This window comes from Paroedura picta, chromosome 1 (assembly GCF_049243985.1).
Source record: "Paroedura picta isolate Pp20150507F chromosome 1, Ppicta_v3.0, whole genome shotgun sequence".
Taxonomy (NCBI): Eukaryota; Metazoa; Chordata; class Lepidosauria; order Squamata; family Gekkonidae; genus Paroedura; species Paroedura picta.
Window position 1 is genome coordinate 45,334,782 of NC_135369.1, and position 24,681 is coordinate 45,359,462.

General features: G+C 45.6%; 1 protein-coding gene across 2 annotated transcripts in view; it reads left to right on the top strand.

The window, feature by feature from the left end:
* The window catches only part of PTK7 (protein tyrosine kinase 7 (inactive)), a 94,687-nt gene extending 75,039 nt beyond the window's left edge, over positions 1-19,648 (top strand). The window contains exons 7-20 of one of the 2 annotated variants that reach the window (XM_077336777.1): positions 179-445; positions 844-977; positions 2,290-2,425; positions 2,664-2,783; positions 3,623-3,772; positions 5,459-5,609; positions 5,875-6,002; positions 8,411-8,614; positions 11,218-11,373; positions 12,289-12,521; positions 13,924-14,004; positions 15,521-15,672; positions 15,753-15,931; positions 18,403-19,648. In XM_077336777.1, the coding sequence (XP_077192892.1) occupies positions 179-445; positions 844-977; positions 2,290-2,425; positions 2,664-2,783; positions 3,623-3,772; positions 5,459-5,609; positions 5,875-6,002; positions 8,411-8,614; positions 11,218-11,373; positions 12,289-12,521; positions 13,924-14,004; positions 15,521-15,672; positions 15,753-15,931; positions 18,403-18,563 (2,252 nt within the window). In that variant the 3' untranslated portion in view covers positions 18,564-19,648. The remainder of the gene's footprint in view (positions 1-178; positions 446-843; positions 978-2,289; positions 2,426-2,663; positions 2,784-3,622; positions 3,773-5,458; positions 5,610-5,874; positions 6,003-8,410; positions 8,615-11,217; positions 11,374-12,288; positions 12,522-13,923; positions 14,005-15,520; positions 15,673-15,752; positions 15,932-18,402) is intronic. The other variant, XM_077336768.1, reaches the window with a different exon arrangement.
* Positions 19,649-24,681: the final 5,033 nt, after the last annotated feature.

Consider the following 24,681-nt stretch of genomic DNA (forward strand, 5'->3'; position numbering starts at 1 on the left):
AGACAGGGCTGGTTCTTTGTTTCTCTTGAAGCTGCACATCACACAAAAGGAAATGTAGTTTGTTCAGGAAGGTGGGTAGAGGTTTGCCTGCTTCTGCAGCTCTCAGTTTCCCCAGCCCTCTCCCAAGTACCTTCCAAATTGTTCTGGGTTCTAATCTCTGAACCTGTGTTTTCCCCAGAGATTCACGACATGGTTTCACTTGAGCCCAAGACTTTCATAGACAATACAGAACAGCGTGTGATCTGCTATGCTCCTCGGGGAGTCCCTGAACCCCATATTTGGTGGGAAAAGGATGGTGTTCGGGTCCCCACTACCGGCAGAGTGCGGCAAGAAGCAGAAGAACTCATCTTTGAGGGCATTACTGAAAAGGATGCGGGGATATACACTTGCCATGCAGCAAACAAGGCTGGAGAAAAAAAGCAAGATCAGATCATCACAGTAGCCAGTAAGCAGGTTCTGTTGTGTATAATTAAAAGGACAGAGGGAGTACTGTCTGTTATTCTTTGAATAAAAATCATAGGTAGTGGGGAATGGGAAAAAGAGAAGATATCTTACATTCTAGTAATCACAAAACACAATGGATGGGAAAAGACAGCAGACTTGTTTGATTCTTTGGAGACAAACGAGCCTGATGCTGAAGTTGAGGGCTGAAGCACAGTCTTTGCTCATCAGTCTACCATGATTGTTTTTACCATGTGTAGTGATGACCTCTGTTGCAGGCTAAGGTGCTGTAGGGCTTGGGCTGCCTGTTCAGCAAGTCTTTGCGTCAGACAGCCACTTGACATGTGCTTGAGTCTTCTCGCACTGAGTCAGTTTGAACTGGGCCTCTGCTGTTCTTTTTAGCAAAACCAACATGGGTGATAAAGCCTAAGGATGTTCAGCTGGAAGAAGGTAAACCAGCCTATCTTCACTGTCTCAGCAAAGCTTCACTGAAGCCCAGTATCAACTGGTATCGCAATGGCATCCCAATTTCAGAGGTGAGTGTATAAGGGCCTTCGGTCCCTCTGTGGAATTAGTTGCACACCTGATGTGTCATTGAATCTCCTTAACTGATTGTTGCTATAATCTAAACAACACATGTTCTCCTGTTCCTATCATCCCCAGATTTCTCCTTGATTCTCTTCTTTTGCTGTGAGCAAATTTCCCTGTTTGTAGACTTACATTATCTTGCACTTGGTATAAAACTAGAGGTGAATAACCTGCTAATTCTATCAAATTGTCTCCGTTTTCCTTTGATATTTTCCAACTTTTCCCATGGACGCCTTTCATTTGGTTGTATTTTGCTCTTGATTTGCCATCATTCTGTCTTAAAAGACCCTATTAAGGGGTTTGGAGCTGGACCTCGCCTAGAGGTTTCTATCGGTGGGGAAAGTGATAGTGGAAAGAGCTTGCCTGCACCCCCCGGGTATTAGAGCCGGGGTGGAGTCTTCCAGACTCAAGATCTTCAGTTACTGATTGGTGAGTGTTTGTTCAAGTGTGCAGTCCAAGGAGAGAGCTGCTGTTGCTCTTGTCATGTGTTTATCTCAAAATGAGGGTTTGAGGAAGGAGAGCTATTCATACCCCAAAAGAGTCTGCACGCATATTTCATCAGAGCTAAGCAGCCAAAATTATACTGATAAGGTGGGTCCCAGTCAGCTGCCCTTGTGTGGTCCTGCAGTTTAACAGCTGAGTGTGTCCTGTGGTTTTACATATCAGGTTCCAACTGGCTTAATCCCGTTATACAATTAAAAGCCCTTTTATAAAAATGCAACAAAAGGAAGATGAGTTTAGGCAACTGACATCATACTAGACAGGCTTTCATTTGCAGTTTTCTTTTAATCCCCCCTTTTTGTATGGTAGTTGTGGAAACTGTGTCTTGTTTCTTTTTGCAGGCAAGAATCAACTAGAACCTTAAATGCTGGTGGAAGGAAAGGGGCCAGGTGGAAAAGGGGCACTTGAGGTTCCATGAACTCAGCCTTGGGGCCTGAAGCAGAATTTTTTCATACTTCCAAAACAGTCTTTCAACTTTTTATGTTCTGTTTTTAGAGATAAAAATGTGTCAAATTTCAGGACTCCTCTGATTCATCCCTTAGTAATCCTTTCCTGAAGCAGGTCAGGGGTGCACTAATGTCTTCTTGGAGGAGCTGGAGAAGTTATAGGTGAATGACTACTTTGAATCTGTAGGCTCAGCTGCAGCTCTGGCTATCAGAAGTGGAGGGTGTAAGCTGCTGGAGAAACCAGCTCTGAAATGTGTTTCGTTTGGGTCTTTGGAGTCTAAAGGCCTTCATGCCCCATTTTCATTTCTGGCAGGATTCTCGTTTTGACATTGCTGAGAATGGGACACTGCGCATTAACAATGTGGATGTATATGATGGGACAACGTACAAATGTGTGAGCAGCACTCCAGCAGGGAGCATTGAAGCACAAGTTCGTGTACATGTTCTTGGTATGTAATACTGGGAGGGATCTGGTTGCTACATTTGAGTCTATATCTCCTGCATACACCACCTCTCATGAGAATGGCAGGAGAACTTGAAAGCCTCTGCAAACTTTGGTCCTGCTCTTGGTTCTCTTATTGCCTTGGAGGACAACCCCTTTTGCATAAGATGTAAGTAGGTAGGTGATTTTCATGGGATTTTCTTCGTACATCCATGGATGTAATTAGATAATTTTGCTTGTTACAGAGAACTTGAAATTTACCCCTCCTCCTCAGCCCCAGCGATGTGTTGAGTTTGATAAAGAGGTCACAGTATCCTGTTCAGCCACAGGCCTGGAACAGCCTACAATCCGGTGGATTAAAAGTGGTAAGGAGGCATGCTTGAGGGTAGAGGATACACAAGGTTTTGTTTTTTGACAAAGCCTTATCCTATTGCACTGTCTATAAAATTAGGCATAGTCATAAACTGGCTCAGGAACTGAAGTTTGTAATGAATTTTGGCCAGTTTGTGGTTCGTGAAGCGATGTTCTCAAACTGAAGAGCCACCACAAACCTTTCACAGATTTTAAGACAGTTTGTAGTAGTTCATGAAGAGTGGAAAGTATGGATTGAAATGCCTAGAAGCTTTCTTATCTTTATTAAAAACAACTGAGTGGCAGGGAGCAGAAATCAGGGGTTTAAATGTCATTTAAACCCCTGCATTCTATCCTCCCACCAAAAGCAGCAGGTAGCAGAAAGCAGGGGTCATAAACAGATATCAGTTTGTAATTCATTTCATGGTTCAACCACTAACCAAAATGCAAAAAATGGAGTTCATGCCTGTCCCCTGACCGTTTATGCACTGGGAACTTCACTGCCCCAGCTCCCATGCAGGAGCACAAATAGGGGGTGGATGAGGTGCACCAGGTCAAACGCTCCCCCATGTGGGTGCAGGAAGAGGTGGGGCAACCTGCCACAACTAAAACTCCAACCTGCAGCCTGGCATGAAACCTCCAGTTCATAAGGTCTATAAGACACTTGATATTATCCCCCTTGTTTTGCAAGGGGAGGAATAAAGCCCAGTGTCTTGAGTTCAATTTTAATCTCCTTTGTGAACAATTATAAAATTTCCCATCACTTGTAGTCTCCAGTACACAAACTACCATTTTTTAAACAAATAAAAACTCCTTTAAAATAATTTAATGCAGTCTCTACTTACTTACACAGATGGAAGCACCCTGCCAACACGGGTCAGTCACAATGGTGGGATCCTGCATTTTCATAAAGTGACAAGAAATGATGCTGGCAACTACACTTGCATTGCCTCCAATAACCCACAGGGAGAGATCAGAGCAATGGTTCAACTCACAGTGGCAGGTACTTATCAGAGGAAACAGCTAGTTCTTGGAAACTGGGAGCCCTTCCGTGGCCAGATTTTTTAGTTTTCTGAGCTAATACAAGGCTGAAGCAAAACTGTTTGGTGGTTAAGAGTTTATAGATCTTCCAGTATTAAAAATACTTCTATATATTGCATTGGATCCTAGCTAAATTTTTCACTAGTAGAAGGCGTCTTCTATCAGTGAAAAAGGTTGAAAATAATTTTCACTGATTCCCCCATGCACATTGGAGATCCGACCTTGTATCAACCCCAGGGTGCATGATTCTGGGAGGTATGGCAGGCTGCAGCAGGAGAGGAGAAGAGAAATGTCCTCTTTCTAGAGCTGCTGTATTACATAGCATGAGATCCAAAGCATTAGTTTTGATGACTGAGTGCAGCTATCAGTGGCTCATTCCACCAGGAACTTGGATGTGATCCTCAATGCCTCACTCTTATTGAGGCTCAGGTCACAAGAGTAGCGCAGCTGGCTTTCTGCCACTTTCACCAAGCCAAACTATTAGCACCCTGTTTGGCCCAGGAACACCTAGCCACAGTGATCCATTTGACAGTCACCTCTAGAATGGACTTCTGCAATTCGCTCTATGTAGGCCTGCCTTTAACCTTGATCTGGAAACTACAGCTGGTCCAGAATGCTGCTGTCAGTATCCTCACAGCAACACCATGGAGGTCCCACATTCAGCCCATTCTCCAACAACTGCACTGGCTGCCAGTTGAATTCCAGATCAGACTTAATGTTCTGGTAATCACCGTTAAGGCCATACGCTATCTGTGACCATTGTACCTGAGGGACCGCCTCTCTGCCTACACCCCTCAAAGAGCCTGACATTCTGCTACCTCCAACTGTCTGGTAATTCTTGACCCAAAGGAAGCTCACTTGACCTCAACCAGAGCCAGAGCTTTCTCTGTCCTGGCCCCCACCTAGTGGAACGAGCTCCCAGAGGAGATCAGAGCCCTAATGGACCTAGAGCAGTTCTGCAGGGCCTGCAAAAGGGAGCTCCTCTGCCAGGCATTTGGTTGAGGTCAACCGGAACCAACATCCTCCACTGGGCTCCCAAATCTCCCTCCCATGTAATCCAATGCCTGAATTGACCAGTTATGGGTCCATTTGTATGTTTTGGTTATAAATTTACTGTTCCCACTGTTTATTATTGCCTGATTGTTACTTATGGTTACCGATTTCTCTGTAATGTTCCTGTCCTTTACATTTTATGTGAACTGCCCTGAGCATCATGGGAGGGAGGTATATAAATGGAATGAATGAATGAATGAACGAACGAACGAATGAATGAATGAATGAATGAATGAATGAATGAATGAATGAGATCTCATACTTACTGAAGTTATAGATACTCACACAGGATCACAATGGTTCCTTTTCAGTCACTAACAAAAGATGATTTTCTTTGTACTCTTTTCTTGGCACTTTTAGATTCCTGCAGCTATTTGTCTTAATATTTTGTTTTTCCCCTCCTTTGGGAAAGAGTGGATGTACCTGTACCTTGTAGTCTGTGTTGAGCTCCCTTTCTGCAGATTAAGGCTTTAAGAAATATACTGTGGGATTTTTCCATCCAGGGGTGTCCTTTCCATTGTGTTCTTGGGGATTGTTCAAGGAAACATACAGTTTAGTGTCTCAGCTTAGGGCGATTTTTCATTGTGTATTCTAGTTTTCGTAAGTTTTAAAGTGAAGCCAGATGATACCACAGTGTATCAGGGACATACAGCCATGTTCCAGTGCCAAGCTGAGGGTGACCCAGCACCACAAATCCAATGGAAAGGGAAGAATAGGATTCTTGAACCTGAGAAGTTATTACCCAGGTAATGTACTCCCTCCCCATTAGACTCTTTTGATCCCACTAACCAGAGCATAAGTTGTACTCTGAACAACTCATCTGCATAGTTGAAGTGTTGGATCTAGAGTATATCTAGAACCATAGCTAACTGACCCCATAATGAGGTCCTTCACAATTGATACTCTTTTAGATGTCATTCAGTACTGCAGTTGTTTTCTGCTTATGGAACAAAGGATTTTGTGATGTTGACTTTACTAGTGGATGTCAGACTCTTTCTGCCTTGCTTTCAGGATCCAGATTATGCCCAATGGCTCTCTGATAATATACGATGTCACCACAGAAGACTCTGGAAAGTACACCTGTATTGCTGGCAACAGTTGCAACATCAAGGATCATGACGCATTTCTCTATGTTGTAGGTAGGGAATGTCCATTTGATGGTGCTACAGTGTCTGGAATGTAGGAAAGTGACTTCTAAGGGAATAGCTCTGAATCTGATTATAACAACTGATATGGTTTACAAGAAAATGTAGATAGTGGGGCAGGGTGTTCTGCATCCGGCTATTTCAGGTTCATTGAAACATTATATGGTACCAGTGGTTAGCTCTGAAGCTTAATATTCTTGAACTGGTATATATTTTAATGGGGTCGATCTCAAAACACTAATATGAATCACAGATGCATACCTCAAAACATTCTAAATCAGTGGTTCTCAACCTGGGGGTTGGGACCCCTTTGGGGGTCGAACGACCCTTTTGTGGCAGGGTGAGCAGCTTGGCCAAGGGAGCGCCACCAGTGTTGCTGCTCCTGCAGGTGCCCATGCTCGGCCGCCAGCCACACCAGCAGCGCCCCTGAAAAAAACCCAATATATGCAATCATGAACAATGGATCTTCATGCCATTGGTCAGTTTCAGTTTAATTTCTGTGAAAGAACACTTGTATAATATTATGGTTAGCAGTCACCACAACATGAGGAACTGTATTAAAGAGTCACGGCATTAGGAAGGTTGAGAACCACTGCTCTAAATGCTACACTAAGTTAAGCGTGTGTTACATTTAAAGGCAAATGTGATTTATTTTGTCCGTATTCAGAAGGAGGGTCAAACCTGAGTAAAACAATTGCACATAAAGTTAGTTGTAACTTAATATGTGCATGTTAGGTTATGTACACGTACCTACATGTTCTCATTCAGATGTTATTAGGATTATTTCAAGTTTTTAGCACAACATATTCTCCAGAAATCTTTTCCTTTTATATTCCTTAAAACCAAAACTTAAATTTATATAGAACTAGTAAATAAGCCCGCTGCAGGCTTAATGCAGCAGGTGCTAGTGGGGCTGGGGAGGCGCGGTCCAGCAGCGAGTCCTGCCTTGTGGTGAGGAAGCCTGGATGTGGGCGGCTGGGTCGGCAGTGGAGGGTGGGAGGGCGGGCACCAGCCGGTGCGGCAGGTGGCGTGGCGGTGCGCTCCCAGCAGTGTGGGGGAGGGCCAGGCGGCACAGAGGCCATGGCCGGGCCACAGCAGCTTGTGGCAGCAGGGCGCGTCACGAGGCAGCGTCCGTCCGGGCCACATCGGATCGAGGAAATGGCGGCGAGCAGCGGCAGGTAGGGAAGCTGGAAGGGGTCATGGCAGCGGCAAGAGACCAATCACGAGCTGCATCCCTTGCCGCCGGACTGACACTCGGAGGGACCAATCGGCAGGTGCTTCGTGCCTGCCGATTGGGCCCTCCGAGTGTCAGTCCGGAGGAAGGGGCCTATGGGCACCCTTCCTCATCATGGACAGGGCCCACCCTCGGGGCCCTTAACCGATTATTTAATCCACTCCGCTAGGAGCAGGTTAAAGATAAGTAAGATACAATTCTACAACAGATTCCCAATTTTTCTTTCCTATTAAGTGTCCATTTATTTCTGTTTTGTTTCTACACATTTCCTCCATTTTTCTTTTGTTTCCCCTGTTTTTTCCTGTTTCGTTATATATTCTAAATATTCAGTGAATTTTCCTCCTTCCACTGGTTGGTTTATGGAAGTGTTATAGTTAATAGTCAATCTGTTTAGCAGGGAATCTTAGATAAAGATTAAATTAAAGATTCAAAGATTCAAACTATAAGCTACATTCAGAGAAGGCTTTCCTTGGCACAAATGTGACTTATTATAATAGGACTTCTGAGTTGATGTGCTATTGCATAAATATAAACGAAATAGATGCAGTGAACCATATTTTCACCAGCCTTTTATATAGCAATTACTGAATTCACCCAAAAGGAAGACTAGTTTTTCCCATGGTTTGCTATTGAGAAAAAGAGAGGGCTGTGTCTTACGTTTGCATAGAAGCTACAAATGTTTACAATAATAAGTTTTTGTTTACAATAATAAGTATAATATTCAGGCAGAGGTTGTCACATGTTCAAGATAATTTTTGTTTTGGGTAAACTCAGTATAGTGCTGTTCCAAATACAGTTACTGGGCTCTATATCAGGGGTAGTCAACCTGTGGTCCTCCAGATGTCCATGGGCTACAATTCCCATGAGCCCCTGCCAGCAAATGCTGGCAGGGACTCATGGGAATTGTAGTCCATGGACATCTGGAGGACCACAGGTTGACTACCCCTGCTCTATATAATTCCTTCTGTGTAGAAGAAACTCTTAAGTTCACATCTTTTCCTAGAGTCAGCATATGTCAGCACAGCCGATGCTGTGAGAAGGACCCTTCCTCAATCCATGTAAAGAACATGCTGGTCATGAACCATTCCACACAGCCAGTCTGTATGTTGCTTCGTTGTGGAGGCAGCAGCATGCTCTGTCTTATGCAATCTTGGTATCCAACTTCCAGACAAACCCATTGCAGAGCGAGGCGATGCTCCCAACAACCACACTCCATATAAGATGATTCAGACCATAGGACTCTCAGTTGGAGCTGCGGTGGCATACATCATCATTGTGCTGGGACTCATGTTCTACTGCAAGAAGAGGAGAAAGGCAAAGAGATTGAAAAAGCAGCCAGAGGGCGAGGAGCCTGAGATGGAGTGTTTGAATGGTAAGATGGAGTCTCTGGGTCCTGGTTAGGAAGGGGAGCATAGTGGTATTAGCGAGAGAGGGAGAAAAAGGGCGAGGTTACCGTAACCTCACCTGGGGCTGACTGGGGGGAACAATCGGGAAGCCAGGGGAGGGTAAAAGAGAAGAGGGCGTACAAGGTGAGGTGGCAGTGATGAGAGAGAGAGAGGCAAGCGGAGACAGAGGAAGTGGAGAGAAAGCAAAGGGGGGGAAGGTGTGTGGAACTAAGACAAGACGGAGGAGGCAGGAGAGAAAAGTGGGAAGACAGAAGGCCAGGGAGGCAAACGGTCTGTGCAGAGAGGGAAGACTTTAGTCAGAAGGACGAGGAGGAAGAAGACAGTATTGCAGAGGAGTCCTCCAAGGATAGTGTGATAAAGTGCCTGGTTCCTATCCCTTAGTTGCCTTCTGTAATCCCCTTCACCAATCTTAATAAATGTGGAAGACCCACTGGTGTTACAGCCCCAACTTTCCATATCAGTTTTCAGATTGAGTACCTTGGCAGAGGCCTCTGACCAGCAGGGGGCGCCTCTCCAATGAAGTATCTCACCGGCCCATCAGGGGGCGCTACTACAACCTCAGGCTCACCTTTACATTAAGTCAATTTTAGTAATTGGCTGAAGCTCCTAGTCTGTCCTGCTTTTCCCACATCTGTGTTGGTTATTTTCAGGTAGCATGTTTCCCGTCCTTCAGGCTTTTAGGAGGAGAATGCAACAGGAAGAAATTCTGCCTGCTCCTTTAATAGGGAAAAAAGTTGACTCACATTTATATTAAGTCAATTTTAGGCATGTGCTGTAGCTCATAGTCCTTCCTGCCTTCTCCCTGTCCTTGCCAAACTATTCCAAAATCTGTGAATCCTTGCAGTGGTCACAATTAATTGGAAGTAACTAACTGAGGGGAAAATTTGAATTACTTTAGTGCTCATTTTAATGGGCTTCTCTGAAATACCCTCGGGCTTTGAGAATAAACTGTAGGAAATAATGGCTTTGTGCGCATTCCTTGTCTGTCTTTGAAGATTGCAGCCTCCTACCTTTAAGCAGCTTATGTTGTCTCTCCAGCCTTTTCCGTTCAAGCCTAATTTAATCGGTGGGCTCCTTTGAGAATGCAAGAGCTGTCCAGAATATTCTATTAGTCCATTGCTACTGATAGCAGCGCCTTCCTTCTGCCTCTACCGCAGAGGGATCATGATACATTCTGATCTAACTGCTGGAGGGTTATGAAATAACCATGAGGGGTATCTGTCAGGAGCTGCTAGCAATAGGCCCAGCAGCAAGAGAAAGTAATCAAATTTCAGGGATGGGAAGGTTGCCAAATCTGATTCAGGGCACACTCATCCCCTAATGGTGTGGCAGCAGCACCCCCTAGTGACCAAGCCGGGCTACTTGGAGAATGTATTCTTTTGCAAAGGGAGATTCCAGGACCACCTTCCATTATCCCCAGCTGACTTATCCAATTAAAACGGCCCCCTTTGTGAAGTACTTAGGGGTTTCTCTCAGAGGCAACACAAGATTATGGTTTATTGGTGGCTGTCAACACCACATTCCAGCTTTTGCTACAACTGCATTGTCTTCCAGTTTTGCTGTTGACATCAAAATCAGAGTTCTGGTTTTGACCTACGAAACCTTTCATAGGTAGTGCCCCACATGCTATGTCCATGTTAGCTCACTCACCCACCTACTAGGATCAAGTCAGCAACCATTGCTCTATTAGTGCTCTCAGCAATGAAGAAAAGAACCAATGTGGAGCTGTACAATAAAAATCAATTTCCTCAGTAGCTTCTTCTCGTTTAAAGGTAAAGGTATCCCCTGTGCAAGCACCAAGTCGTGTCTGACCCCTGGGGTGACGCCCTCCAGCGTTTTCATGGCAGACTCAATACAGGGTGGCCTTGCCAGTGCCTTCCCCAGTCATTACTGTTTACTCCCCAGCAAGCTGGGTACTCATTTTACCGACCTCGGAAGGATGGAAGGCTCAGTCAACCTTGAGCCGGCTGCTGGGATTGAACTCCCAGCCTCATGGTCAGAGCTCTCAGACTGCATGTCTCCTGCCTTACCATTCTGCCCCACAAGAGGCTCTTCTCCTCGTTTATCATGTAACAATTGTAGCAGTGGGAGTCAAAATGCCAATACAAGGTTCCAGATTTAAAAGTACTCGTTTTCAAATGTCTTCATCCATGAAGGTATATATATCTTCATAAATTCAACATGTACTATCATGCTGATGGGGCAGAATTGTAGCAGCAAGGCTCAGGACGCTCTTGCCCTTTCGAATTCATTTTCTGTAGAGCTGGGAAAGAAAATCCACTTAAATTTTTGAAGGAGTTACAAGACAGCACTTTTAAAGCAAGCTTCTAATCTACAGGAATTGGTTTAATCTGGTGTTGGTTATGGTTTAGTGCAGGGATATTATGTTGGTTGCAGTGGATTTGTTGATGAATTTCATTATATTGTTGTATCATTTTCTTGTCTGTGAACCGCCTTTGATTTAAGAAGGCAAGATACAAATTGTTAAAATAAAATAATAAATTGCTGAGAATCTTTACTGTAATATGCATGAATGTCCGGATGTTCTTAAAATGTGTTTTCTTCATAGGGGGCACTTTGTTGCAAAATGGGCAGACTACTGCTGAAATCCAAGAAGAGGTGGCTTTGACGAACCTTGGCAGCAGCTCGTCTGCGAGCAAGAGGCACAGCGCCAGTGATAAGATGCATTTCCCCCGCTCCAGTTTGCAGACAATCACCAATTTAGGTATGCTGCAAAGTTCTACTTCATACTTGCATGCCAGTGAGTGCAAGCAGTACATCTGCTGCCTCTCTCCTTCCCTCCCCAGATAGTGGCATGGTTAGTGGCATACTTCAGGGAGTATGAATCACTTTGGTTGGTCCTAAGAAAAGGACAGAGGGTGGGCCCCTTTTATAGCCAGTCAGCTAACACAAAAAGAGGATGTTCCAGATTGGGTGTAGGGATTCTTCTTCTCAAGGAGGATGGAACCTGCTTCCCCCTCTTCCAAAGAACAGGTGCTTTCCCCAGTTGCCTAGTTTCCAGATCACCTCACTGGCCAGAAAAAACAGTGTACGGTTCCAGGGTGAGACTCGGTACACCCACTGAGGCTGAAGACATGCCCTCTGTGCCACAGACGCCCCCAGGTTTTGACACCAGATATTACTGTGATAATCCTTATTACTGGGACCAACAGAAAGGATACAAGATAGAGGGCAAGCTTTTGGATTCTCCAGAACTCTGCTGGATCATCATGCTGGGTGATTTAAGAGGAATGGGGATGGAAAAAATGGGATGTCTCAAATTCAGTGTCATTTTGTTCGGTTCTAATAAAAGGCATTAAATGACTTCTGTGATCTGATTCTGCTTTGGATCAACGTGGCCTGCAAGCTTCTACACAGAGGCCATATTCTTTATGGTGCTTGACTATTTGATGTTTTTGTTGTTATCGCTCTGTAAGTTAAACAGTGCTAAAAACCATTGCACCATTGGTTGCGAAGTCACTCTTGATGATAGATCAAGAGAGCTTGGTCCTTTTTTCAGAATAATGGGTAAATGCCTTTCAAACCCTTTTGTAAGCCTAAAAATGGGAATGTTCCACTTCCTGCTTGCATTGTGTTGGCTCTGATCAGCAGTCAGAGACAGGTGGACCTCTTCTTCCAGGAAAGGGTGAATTTGGAGAGGTCTTCCTGGCCAAGGCCAAAGGCATTGAAGACAGTGAGGCCGAGGTGCTTGTCCTAGTCAAGAGCCTTCAGACAAGGGATGAACAGCTGCAGCTGGACTTCAGGCGAGAGTTTGAGATGTTTGGCAAACTGAACCACAGCAACGTGGTGCGACTGCTGGGCCTGTGCCGGGAGACAGAGCCTCATTACATGATTCTGGAATATGTGGATCTGGTAGGTGACAGTCTGCTAGGAGTTTTCATCTTTTACAGAGGCTTTCCCCCAATATGATGAGGGCAGGGAGGGGGAAAAACTGGATAGCTTAGCAAATGCATTGTATACCCACTTCTTGAAACAGGCTTCTGGGTGATGGGAATTTGGGAATAGATGGAGACTGCGAGGATAAGAAACCCAATAGTTTTGAATCCAGTAACACCTTAGAAGAAGAAGAGTTGGTTCTTAGATGCTGCTTTTCTCTACCCGAAGGAGTCTCGGAGCGGCTTAGAGTCGCCTTCCCTTCCCTCTCCCCACAACAGACACCCTGTGAGGTAGGTGAGGCTGAGAGAGCCCTGATATTCCTGCTTGGTCAGAATAGCTTTATCAGGGCTGTGGGGAGCCCAAGGTCACCCAGCTGGCTGCATGTGGGGAAGCACGGAATCAAACATGGCTCTCCAGATTAGAAGTCTGCACTCCTAAACACTACACCCAGCTGGCTCTCTTAGAGACTAACAAGATTTTAGGGGGTTGAACTTTACAAAGCTGCCTTCGTCAGATACCTCACTGAAGCTCGTAACCTGAAACCCTCGTTGGTCTCTAGGGGGCTCCTGGATGCGAATTTAGCTGTTCTACTGCAGACCAACTTGGCCCCCTTCTGAAGCCATCCAAGTGGAAATCAGAGGGCTAGCTGGATTCTGGGCATGCCATCCAGGGGCAAAGTCACTGATGACCCTTTGGTACCAAACTGGGAGGTGGGGAATGCTAGCTTCTGCCATTAAATCTCACTCTGTTAAATTGGAGACCAGATGTATATTTTGGCTGCATTCACAAATCACAAACAAGTCACAGTTTGCGACATGAACTAGTTTCAGATCCTTCCACTCATTTTTCCCCTCCCTTCTCTTCCTTTCCCCCAGCTTGCATGTTGAGCAATGATTGACATACAATTATGGCCCGAAATAACATTCATCTGAATCCCTCAATAAATGCCAGTGTCACCATAACTAGGAGAAAATGGAAGATCAGCTCATACCAAAAACCCTACCTGGAATAGTAGTTGCGGGCATGTGTATTAATATTGCTTTAACTTTATATGTGGTGTCTTTACAAAACGTTGTTACCCACCCTGAGAAACATTGGAAGGGTGGGTTTAAAATAAGAATTTTATTATTATTATATATACTATATATCATCACTATTATTGTTGTTGTTGTTGTTAGTATTTAGGTTTAAGTTGGAATTGAATTGCTAAACCAAGAAGCCTTTAACTGCAGCATACAGGGCCACTGTTTGGGAGGGGGATAGATCTAGAAGGAGAAAATTCGTAGGCCCCTGGGAGCCAGTGAACTTATGTGATTTATTTCCTTATAACATTTACTGCCCAGGTTCTGAAAATAGTGTTACTTTTCTTTCCTACTAGGGAGACCTGAAACAGTTCCTGAGGATTTCCAGGTCTAAAGATGAGAAACTGAAGTCTCAGCCCATCAGCACCAAACAGAAGGTAAAAGTGGGAAAATACCAGTTCACCCACAAAGAGTTGAGTCCCAAAACGTAGTGAAGCATCTAGCTTGAGAGGGCGAGAACAAGAATCATAGAGTTAGAAGAGACTTCCAGGGTCATCTAGTCCAGGGGTAGTCAACCTGTGGTCCTCCAGATGTTCATTGACTACAATTCCCAAGAGTCCCTGCCAGCAAACCCTGGTAGGGACTCATGGGAATTGTAGTCCATGAACATCTGGAGGACCACAGGTTGATTACCCCTGATCTAGTCCAACCTGGGGAAGGCACTGGCAAACCACCCCGTATTGAGTCTGCCATGAAAACGCTAGAGGGCGTCACCCCAAGGGTCAGACATGACTCGGTGCTTGCACAGGGGATACCTTTACCTTTACCTTTAGTCCAACCCCCCTGCAGAATGCAGGAATTTCACAACTACCTGCGTACCCACAGTGACTCCAACTCCATGCCCAGATTATGTCCCCCTCCCCACAAACAAACAAAACAACAACCCAGAATCCATGGCCAGACTGGCCTGGAGGAAATTTGCCTCCTGACCCCAAAGTGGTGATTGGCATTTCCCTGGGCATACAGGAAAGGGCCACAAGAGCCAAGCATGGACACAATCCCTTCTGCCCACCCACTTACAATCTGCCTAACTTTACAGAATCAGAATATCTGTCAGATGGCTGTCTAGCCTCTGCTTAAAAGCTTCCAATGAAGCCTGTTCCACTGAGGAACCACTCTAACTATCAGGACCTTCTTCCGGAGGTTTAGACGAAAATTCTGTTGCATTAATTTTAACCCACTGGTTCTGGTCCGACCTTCTGGGGCAACAGAAAACAACTCTGCTCCATCCTCTATATCAGGTTGACTACCCCTGCTCTATTTGACAGCCTTTCAAGTATTTGAAGATGGTTATCATATCACCTCAGAATCACAGAATCAGAGTTGGAAGGGCCCATACAGGCCATCTAGTCCAACCCCCTGCTCAACGCAGGATCAGCCCAAAGCATGACCTCTAGTCATCTTCTCTGCAGGATAAACAGACCAAGTTCCCTCAGCCTTTCCTCATATGTCTCAGTCTCCAGACCTCTCACCATTTTTGTTGCCTTCCTTTGGATACAATCCAGTTTCTCTACATCTCTCATTGTGGTGCCTAAAACTGAACACAGTATTCTATGTGAGGTCTAACCAGAGCAAAGAGACAGCTAATTTTGTGGGAGACGATAAAGTGATATTGACCAGACAACATATAATCTCTTTGTAATACTCTATTTTCTAGTCTCATTTTTTGTCAAGGCGATTGCTAAGCCCTAGCAAACATTTCTACTTGCAAATTGTCACTCAGCAATTTTAGAATACTGCTGGCAACAATAAGCACTTTTTCTTCTCTGTACTGGCAACTGCTTGAAACCAGAGGGGGGGTATACAAATAAAATAACTTAAAATAAAGGGCCGGGGTCACTATAGCATGCCTTCTCTGATCTGGAGCCAATGTGTGTGGGCCTCTTTGTGCAGGTATCCTTTTGCTGCCAAGTGGCACTGGGAATGGAGCATCTCTCCAACAGCAGATTTGTACATAAAGACCTGGCGGCTCGGAACTGTCTGGTCAGCGCCCAAAGGCAGGTCAAGGTGTCGAGCCTGAGCCTCAGCAAGGATGTTTACAACAGGTAAGGGGAGATTTGGGTCCCTCTTGCTTGTCTGGTCTCTGGGACTGAACTGATTACCCTCTTGCTTCTCTATGAAACAGTGAGTACTATCACTACCACCAAGCCTGGATCCCGCTCCGCTGGATGCCGCCTGAAGCTGTCCTGGAGGATGAGTTCTCCACCAAGTCTGACATTTGGTCCTTCGGGGTTGTCATGTGGGAAATATTCACCCTTGGAGAAATGCCATACTCCAAACTGGCAGATGAGGAGGTGCTAGCAGGTGCGTGAATTTTCCCTGATTCCCAGTACTTTTCTCTTGGCCCAGAGAGTTGTGAGGCACCCCTGCTGGGGACCAGCAAGGGCCATCTGGCAATCCACGAATCCAGCAGTCCTGCCAACAGTATGGCTGCTGGCCAGCCAAATAGGACAGAATACTTGAGGAGGAGGGGATGAACAAAAAAAGCAAAAATACCTCGCTGTTTTTTTTAAAAAAGCTTGAATGTTATAGAATAAGCATGGGGGTCTGCTTAGTTAACCTTTTTATACAAGGCTGGGCTGAACTCTGGGCTGCCCAAGTACAGGTTCTGTTATCTGTATGTATGCCTATGTCTGCAATTTCCAGGGCTAGAAATATATGATCTAAAGAAAGCTGAAAAGTATCAGATACAGCATCAGTGCCACATTTTTTCACTTTTATTGTAGTATGCACACATTTTTAGTTTATAGCGAATCTGCAGGATTGTGTGGCTTGCTGCCAATAAATATTGTTGTTCCAAGAACAGTTGGCGATCTCACACACACACACACACACACACACACACTTACTTAGTGTTCCTTGGTGTAGAAGGAAACATTTAAACATTGCAAAGCAGGAAATTGATTAGAATTTGTGTTTTGCTTATGAAAACATTGGGATTTGCAAAAGTCCATTCTACTTTGGTAAGACCTCACTTGAAGTACAGTGTTGGGCACCACAACTGAAGAAAGATGTAGAGAAACTGGAGCATGTCCAGAGGAAGGCTACAAAGATGGTGAGGGATTTGGAGAGGGGTTTGAAAATGGTGAGGGACTTGTATGAGGAAAGGTTGAGGGAGCTTGGTCTGTTTAACCTTGAGAGAAGACGACTAAGAGGTGATTGGATAACCATCTTCAAATACTTTAAGGGCTGTCACATAGAAGATGGAGCAGAATTGTTTTCTGTTGCCCCAGAGGATCGGACCAGAACCAATGGGGTTGAAATTAAACACCAACCAGTTGGTAGTCCCTGGCCCCAAGGAAGTACATTTGTCCTCAACCAGGACCAGGACATTTTCAGTCCTGGTCCCTACTTAGTGGAACAAGCTCCCATAGGAGATCTGAGCCCTGACAGAGCTCTTCCGTTAAGCTTTTTGTTGGGGGCAGTGATCTGATAATACTTAATGCCCCCCTTAAAGAAAAAGGGATGGCACTAGAAATACTAGCAGCTATTGAGATTATGTTGCTGTTACTTAAAGATGGTTTTAAAAGGTTTAATGTTTTATTTTAATTGTGTATGGTTTTATTGATGCTATATACTGCCCTTAGTGGATTGGTTGGTAGGTAGGTAGGTACGGATGGATGAATGGATGTACTGCATTTTATTGTGTATATATATATATATATATATATATATATATATATATATATATATACACACACACACACACACACACACACACACACACACACACCGGAATGATGGTATATAAATGGAATAAAGTAATAAAAATGAGTGGAAGGTATGAAATAGTCATGAGTTTGTAATGTATCATCATGACTGTCCTTTGAGAGCAATTGGCTGCATACTTTTCAGTGTCCTTTCTGAAAGAATGCCTTCCACCCTACCCCATGCTACACTCCAGCCATAGATGGTGTGGAAGATGGAATTATTCATATGAATGCACTGGATATCTGGGAGAGGCAAAAGTACAGATGTTATGGATCTGTTGTAGACATGCATTAAGGGTCCCCAATGTCAGAATTGTGGTGCTCTGAATTCAGCTGTCCCTGTAGTGATTTTAAATTGCTGCTTTTTAGCATTTGTTTAGCACTTTTGTAGGCAAAACTGGTAGCTCAATAGTTATAAGGGTTAGAGCAGCATGTGCATGCATACTGATACTTGTAAGTATACCCTGTTGCGCTATGGCTGTTTCCTTTCAGTGGTTCACCAGACATTCTCTGGAGTTGTGTTTCATGTTGTTGGAACCTTTTCTGATCTTGGAAAAAATTGTTGTGAGGCTGTGTCATGTGTGCACATTACCTCTCCTGACCTTTTCAGGCTGGAGGAAGGAGCATGGGCAGCCATGCTGGCTCACTCCCCAGACCAGAGGAAGCACTGAGGGGGGACCGTAATAGGTCTCATTCATCTCTTCATTCTCCCTGGGCTCTTCCTAGCAGAACGGAAGGGAGGAAAGGGGAGTTAGGAGCAGGGGTGGCTGAAGAGGAGAAAGAAGAGTAGCTTGCAAATATCTGCAAGGCCTTCCTTAAGCATGCAGTTGGCTGAAGGGAAAGGAAGTGTTCCCGATCTAGAGGATGTGGGTGAAGCATTTGCTGAATGGACAGATTGCTTTTGAGGAAGGGGAGGGAAAAGCAAAGTATCAGTTTAAGAGCATTGCTTCAGAGAGGCTTTGTGCTGGAGCATGGTAGGGCATCCTCACCACCAAGAACTGGGCTGCTTGCTCTCCTTTTCTCTTTGTTTTCTGACCATCTGCTTCCCCTCCTACCCATCTTCAGGTTTACAGACCGGGAAGATGAAGCTTCCCCATCCAGAGGGTTGCCCCTCCAAGATCTACAAAGTAATGCAGCGTTGTTGGGCCTCCAGCCCAAAGGACCGCCCGTCTTTCAGCGAGATCGCCAACATGCTTGGGGAAAGCCCGTCTGAAAGCAAAGCCTGAGCAGGAAAAAGTTGGCCTCACTTGCATGAGCTGGGAATGGCTGGAGAGTGGTTTTGGCGTGCGACTGTTACAGACTCTCCAATGGGACCCAAAGTCCACACCCAAGGGGATTGTGGATTTTTTACACTAATGGACAAAACTTGTGGACATTGTCCTTTGACCAGAGGCTTCCTATCAGGCCCTGTTCCCTGCCCCTCACCAGGCTGCGTTCCTTCCAGTTCTACCTCTGATATCGATGGGGCTGATTAACGTGCAAGGGCTGCAGGGAACGCTGGAAAGGCACCACAGGCCACTCTGGCAATGAAGGGCTGTGGCAAGTTTTGCGACTCCTCTGTGTTGGCACATCAGGCATATTCTTCTTCCTGAACTCACATGAACCTCTCTTATACCAAGTCAGACTGTTGATCTGTCGAAGTTGGCATTGTGTACTCCGACTGGCCTTGGCTCTCCAAGGTCTTAAGTAGAGATCTACTTATCATGTAACTGGAGATGCCTGGAACCTTCTGCAATGAACCATGTTCCCATGGCCCCATCTGATTCAGATCTCAGAATGCCTTTCACAATAAGCACAAGCAACTTCCTTTAATTTGAGAGAGTCTTCATTTGTGGCAAGGTTTTGCAGGGTTTGGGGGAGGAGACACCCCCCAGATATTGTGAAGCGAGGCCTGAACAAGACATCAAAGTACCTTATAAATTGGACCTCTGTATTTATTAATCAGTTCTCTTGTGTCTCTCCTCCTGGAATGGTCCATCAGGCCTTCTGGTGCCTCCCTGCATATCTAGAAGGAGCAAAGAAAACTTAAGTGCCTGGCATATGAAGGAGATTTTTCACTTGCTTTCCTATCCTTTTTATACGATTATTTGGGGACAATGTTTGTTTTCCTTTCCTTTAAAAAAATGTTGACACCTCTCAGCCTTAGTATTCTTTAATTATTATTATTATTATTATTATTATTGTTATTACAAGAATTGCAGCCTAGAGTCATTTTAGTTTCAATTTGCTTGAGCAGAGGGTAGAACAGCCAAGAGTTTTTTTTATATGCTGCTCTCAATAAAGAGTCCCTCTCTTTTTTAAAAAATTAAAACATTCCTGTGTTCCTTACCTAATTTTTCCTTCCTCTAGGTAAATTACTGATCACAGGGTTCTTTCTTCTGGGGATGCCAAGGTCATTGCAGAAAATTCAGCTTGCACAAGATGGCCAGGAATAGTAGTGTAGTGTTTAATGTGCAAGTAACATAACCTTAAAATCCTTTAATTGAGAAATCCATTTGCTTGCTTGCTTAAAGCTGGGAGATGTGGTCACTAACTGTAACCTGCTGGCCACCACATGTAGCTTCTGGACAGGCTTCATGGGTCACTCATGAAGTGCATTTTAGCACTTCAGCATGGATAACTGCGGCCAAATCATAGCTCCGAAGGAAAATTACTGCTTCAGTAAAGGGGGATCTGTAGCTTCCCCTGGTTCAAAAAGCACCCCCAAGCAGCACAACTGCCCCATAAGCTGGAGAGCAACCCTGTGCAGAAACAGACTCCTTGAGCTGAACCTCAAGTCTTTTCCATTTATTGGCCCTGCTCCAGTTCACTGCTGCCTCCACGTGCTAAATCAGGACATCCAGTGTCTCTTCTCACTCAGTAGAAAAGTAAAGTTGGATGGCACCTACCTACATGCTGCAGCAGCCCAAAAGTCTGGACAACTTGACTCGGCAATTTCATGTAGCTATTAAAATAGGGAAGATTGGTGGCCGCCCTCCCGCAGTAAGAATCTTGCAGCCTGGGAAGTTTTTTACTGCGGGGAGAGGGAGCCGCGGCCCGGCGCCATGGCCTTCGCGACCTGGCACCGGGCCGCAGGCCGCAGGTTGGGGACCACTGCTTTAGAGAATAAAGAGTCATGCTCCCCCGTCCCTCTGTTCTGGCAAAGGTCATCAGACAGAGTAACCAAGACAGGTCAGAAACCAGTTTGCAGCAGTCCTGATACGCCAGTTCAATCAAGAACCCTGGAATTGTACAGCGACCCATTGCTTACACACCTTTCCCCAGTAGGAGGTATTTGCCACTGCCTGTAATCATGTAAATCTTCTGGGTCCAAGGATGGGTCTCTTCACAGCCTTCTTTGAGGTGGCAAGAAATGCTTACTCCCTTCGGTAAAACATTGCCACTCCAGAAATCTAGCCACACAACCCTGAATAAATTATTTCTGTATATTTCTCTATAGCCAAGGTAGGTAAGAGTAACACATAGATGGTTGGCTTCCAAGCAACCTGCCTGTATGCCTGGGCTGTAACTATTCAGATGGATTTCAATAACTGTGGTAGGGCTGCCTTCTCTCTGGAGATTTGAAGAGTTGGAAAATTTAGCCCTGTTCTTTTTGCTGTAATTTATATTTCATGGGGCAGGATCATAAAGACTATAGGAATATGCACATCTGACATTAATTATTGAATATCATTCTGGACAAAAACACCCTGCACAGATATTTCTGGAGAAAAGTCAAAAGCAGAGAGCAGGCTCTCACAAGTCACCAATTTCCATGCACTTTCTATGTTACAAAAAATTATTTGCTACTTGTGATAAATTTGGTAGTTTGATAAAGCTGGTCAACATGCAAAATTGTTCTCTGGAGCTTCTTTTAGCAGTCATCTATCAGAGTACTACATCCGAGTGTCTCATTTCAGAAAGCACAAAGCTAAATGCTGCTAAAACACTATTTGGGATGCATTCTGATTTGATTTTATTATGGTTGTGTTTAGACTACTACATAACTGGTTCTCATGTCAGTTCATAGAGGCAGAAATGGTAAAATGATGCAATAAAACCAGTAAAACCAGTGGAATTACTGGGAATTTTATATTTGCTATTGTTAATCATATATTCATATATTTCACCATAAAGAAAGCAGTAGTTATAAGATCATCAACTGCAAGTAATTAACCGCAAGAATGAATACCTGAACAAGTCTCTTAAATATTGCTTAAATACCTTGGAAATTTGCCTTTTGTTATCTGATCTATAAATTTCAAAAGAATAGGCACTGGACAAACAGAGTGAGAGGGCCAAGTAGGTGAGGGGCCACCATAGAAAAAGCCTTTATCCCATAGCCTACCTACCATGGCTGCTGCAGAGTGGCATGCCGAGGGCTAAGGCTGACAGTGGTCGGAACAGATGGGAAGGTTTGTACAGGGAGTGGTGGTCCTTAACTTTCATACATGGTTTTGTCCTTCCTGAATTATTCCTCCAGTGAGATACGGGATACAAGGGGACTCACGTGCTTTCTACCACTAAGACAATAATAGTCACAGACATAACTGTAGGTCTCTTGCACATTTTGAATTCTGGAAATAACTGCAGCTTCTATTCTCCAGGGTTTGTCAAAGCGACCTAAAGGAAACTGTCGGGCCTTGAGATGGTGCTGTTTATTGATCTGTGAATGAAAAGCGGGAATGGAAGGGCCCATTTGTTGCCTGTCCCATCAGCTGTGCAAATTGCCTTTGCAGCTTCCTTGAAGTACAAGTGTAATGTAAAAGGGATATTTTAAAATGGAGGGATGGGATAGGAGAGAGTGAACTAATAGTAATTCTGAGATCAAATCTAAATTTATAAATGCTATTTCAATATTTTTTAATTCAAGGTGGTCACTAACAAATAGCAGCAATTTTGTGGACAACAGCCATGCAGTACCTTTTATGAAAACCCACCAAATAACAAAATGCACTATGCAAGATTATGAATCTTCCAGGATAATTCCTCAAGCAGGATGTTAAACAAAGGGGGGTGGGGCGGGTGTTTCATACCTTAATCTTAATGCTCCTGTTACCCGAGAGGTAGCCCATAATGGAAGGGTGCCTCACACAGAGATACCTTCATGCACAGAAGCCCATGACTGGACTCTGAGCAGGTTGGCACACACAGAAACCAGCCTGGCAGAGACTGCCTATGGAGTCAGTAGGGGCCCTTAAGAAACCTAGGAAGCCAGGCTAAGTCTCCATCTTGTTTGGGCTTCACTAGATTTCTTACATTTCCTCCTTGCCCAACTGACTGAGCTAAATGTGCACGTTATCTAAATCAACCCCCCCCCCCAGCCAAAGACCATTAGACTATCTACAGGAAAGGAATATCCCTTCAAGGTACTAACTGCAACTTCTTTTGTCTCTCTTGACCAGTGTAATTTCTGTCTAGCACCATCTCTTATCCCCAAATGTCTTCCCCCAGTCCTTCCTGATAAAACAAAGACAAGGCCATTAGCGACACATTACACCTAGCCAAGGTATTATTCTATTTGATGAGATTACTCTACACCTCCCACTCTAGTGACATCACAGTTCAAACTCACCTATCAGGTACTCATAATATCAGAGACCAATCAACAATCACGGACCTCCCAGTGGGCAGTCTCTGGGGCTGGCCCGGGAATTTCAAACACTATATCAAGCCTTGCGCACACCCTGTGTGTGTGTGTGTGTTGTTGTCCACACCCGGCATCCTGTCCATCCCCTGATGTCGTTGTCAGGATTGTAGAATCTCTGTCATAAATTAGCCTGAGTTCCTCCATGTCAGTTATATTGCTTGATTGAGCCTGGCGCCTGCTAGCCCCGGCCTTGTAGTTTGTAAGCAATAAAATAGAATAGCGATGTTATGTTAACCTTATCTTGTTATGGGCTCACAGGGTTGTTGTCACCTCTCTCAAGGATGGGAGTTTGGAATCCTGTTTTTGTTTCACATATGTCTTTCTTCACCACCCCCCTCCTTGGGAACTGTCAAGTTTTGGGCGGAAGAAATGTATTGATAAGCTGAGGCAAATCTGGCTTCGAGTCAGATTTGACTTTCAGTCCAATGCGTATAGTGCTAATCAATAAAACTATTTTCTTTTGAATAAGTTTTGTTGTGAGTTTCCTGTGCGTCTGACATCAAGTCAAATCTCACAACTCCTTTCACCTGCAAAATGCAGGGCGAGGGACACACTTTTTCTGAGCAGGGAGAGGGCCTGGATTGGGACCTCTCCCAGGGCGACGGCGCTGGTGCCGGCCCGCACAGCTCGGGCATGATGCGGGCAATCTCGGGGGCAACCCCGGGACCCGAGGAATTTTTGGAACGACACGTCACCCAGCGCAGGCGATTGTCTAGATACGACCGCCCTACTGGGGATGAACGGTGGCCGGAGCACCTGGGACTGCCTAGCTACGCGCTGGAGCCTGTGGGTGAGACACAGGACTTGCAGTACAAGCTGGACAGGGTGACTAACTGGCTGCAGGATCTTTCGGGTCGGCTGGATCCGGAGGAGAAGCGCCGAACGCAACGCTTGCTGAAGGAAGTGCTCGGGGGTGGTGCGCACGATACCAGCCTGCGACGAGCGAGCGGTGGGCTTGCACTGCGGGAACACGGCATGGCGGAAACACAAGCAGCAGCGGATGCTGAGGCGGTGGCCAGGGCCAGGGCGCAGCTGGAAATCGAGGCGGAGGCAGAGGCTCGAGCAAGAGCGCAGAGGGAACGAGAAGGCGAGGACGAGGAGCGAGAGGACGAAGGCGGCGCGGGCGGCGATGGAGCCGGAGGGGACGGCGCGGACGGAGGTGAGGATGCAGCAGCGGCGGCAGCAGCGGCGGCGGCGGCGGACGTTGCGGGAGCCGAAGCGGCGGCGGCAGCAGCGGCGCGCGAAGCGGCGCGAGCGGCCGCGCGGGCAGCAGAGGCGGCACGGGCAGCGGAACGAGCAAGAGTGGCGGCAGGGAGAGGGCGAGGCATCGGCCGTGGTGCACGACCCCTGGTCCCGGCCCCGGCACCGGCGGATTGGGGCCCGGGGCGCCTACCTGCCCACCTCCGTGGTGTGGAGATGCGGAGCACCTATAAATTCAAGGCTAAGTTTTCTGGGGACCCCTCCGACTTTCCTACGTTTCTGGTGCACCTCCAGGCCTATATGATGGAAATGGGGTTCACTTTCCAGGACGACGCTGAGAAAGTGCGTTTCGTAGGTCAAGCCCTAGAAGGCAAAGCAGCCAAATGGTTCGTGGACTTGTACCGTTATCACCCCCAAGCCATCCGTGACTACAACCATTTTATGAGAGCCCTGCGCCAGATGTACGTGGAACCGTTCGAACGAGAGACCGCGGAGAAAAAACTCAGGGCTCATCG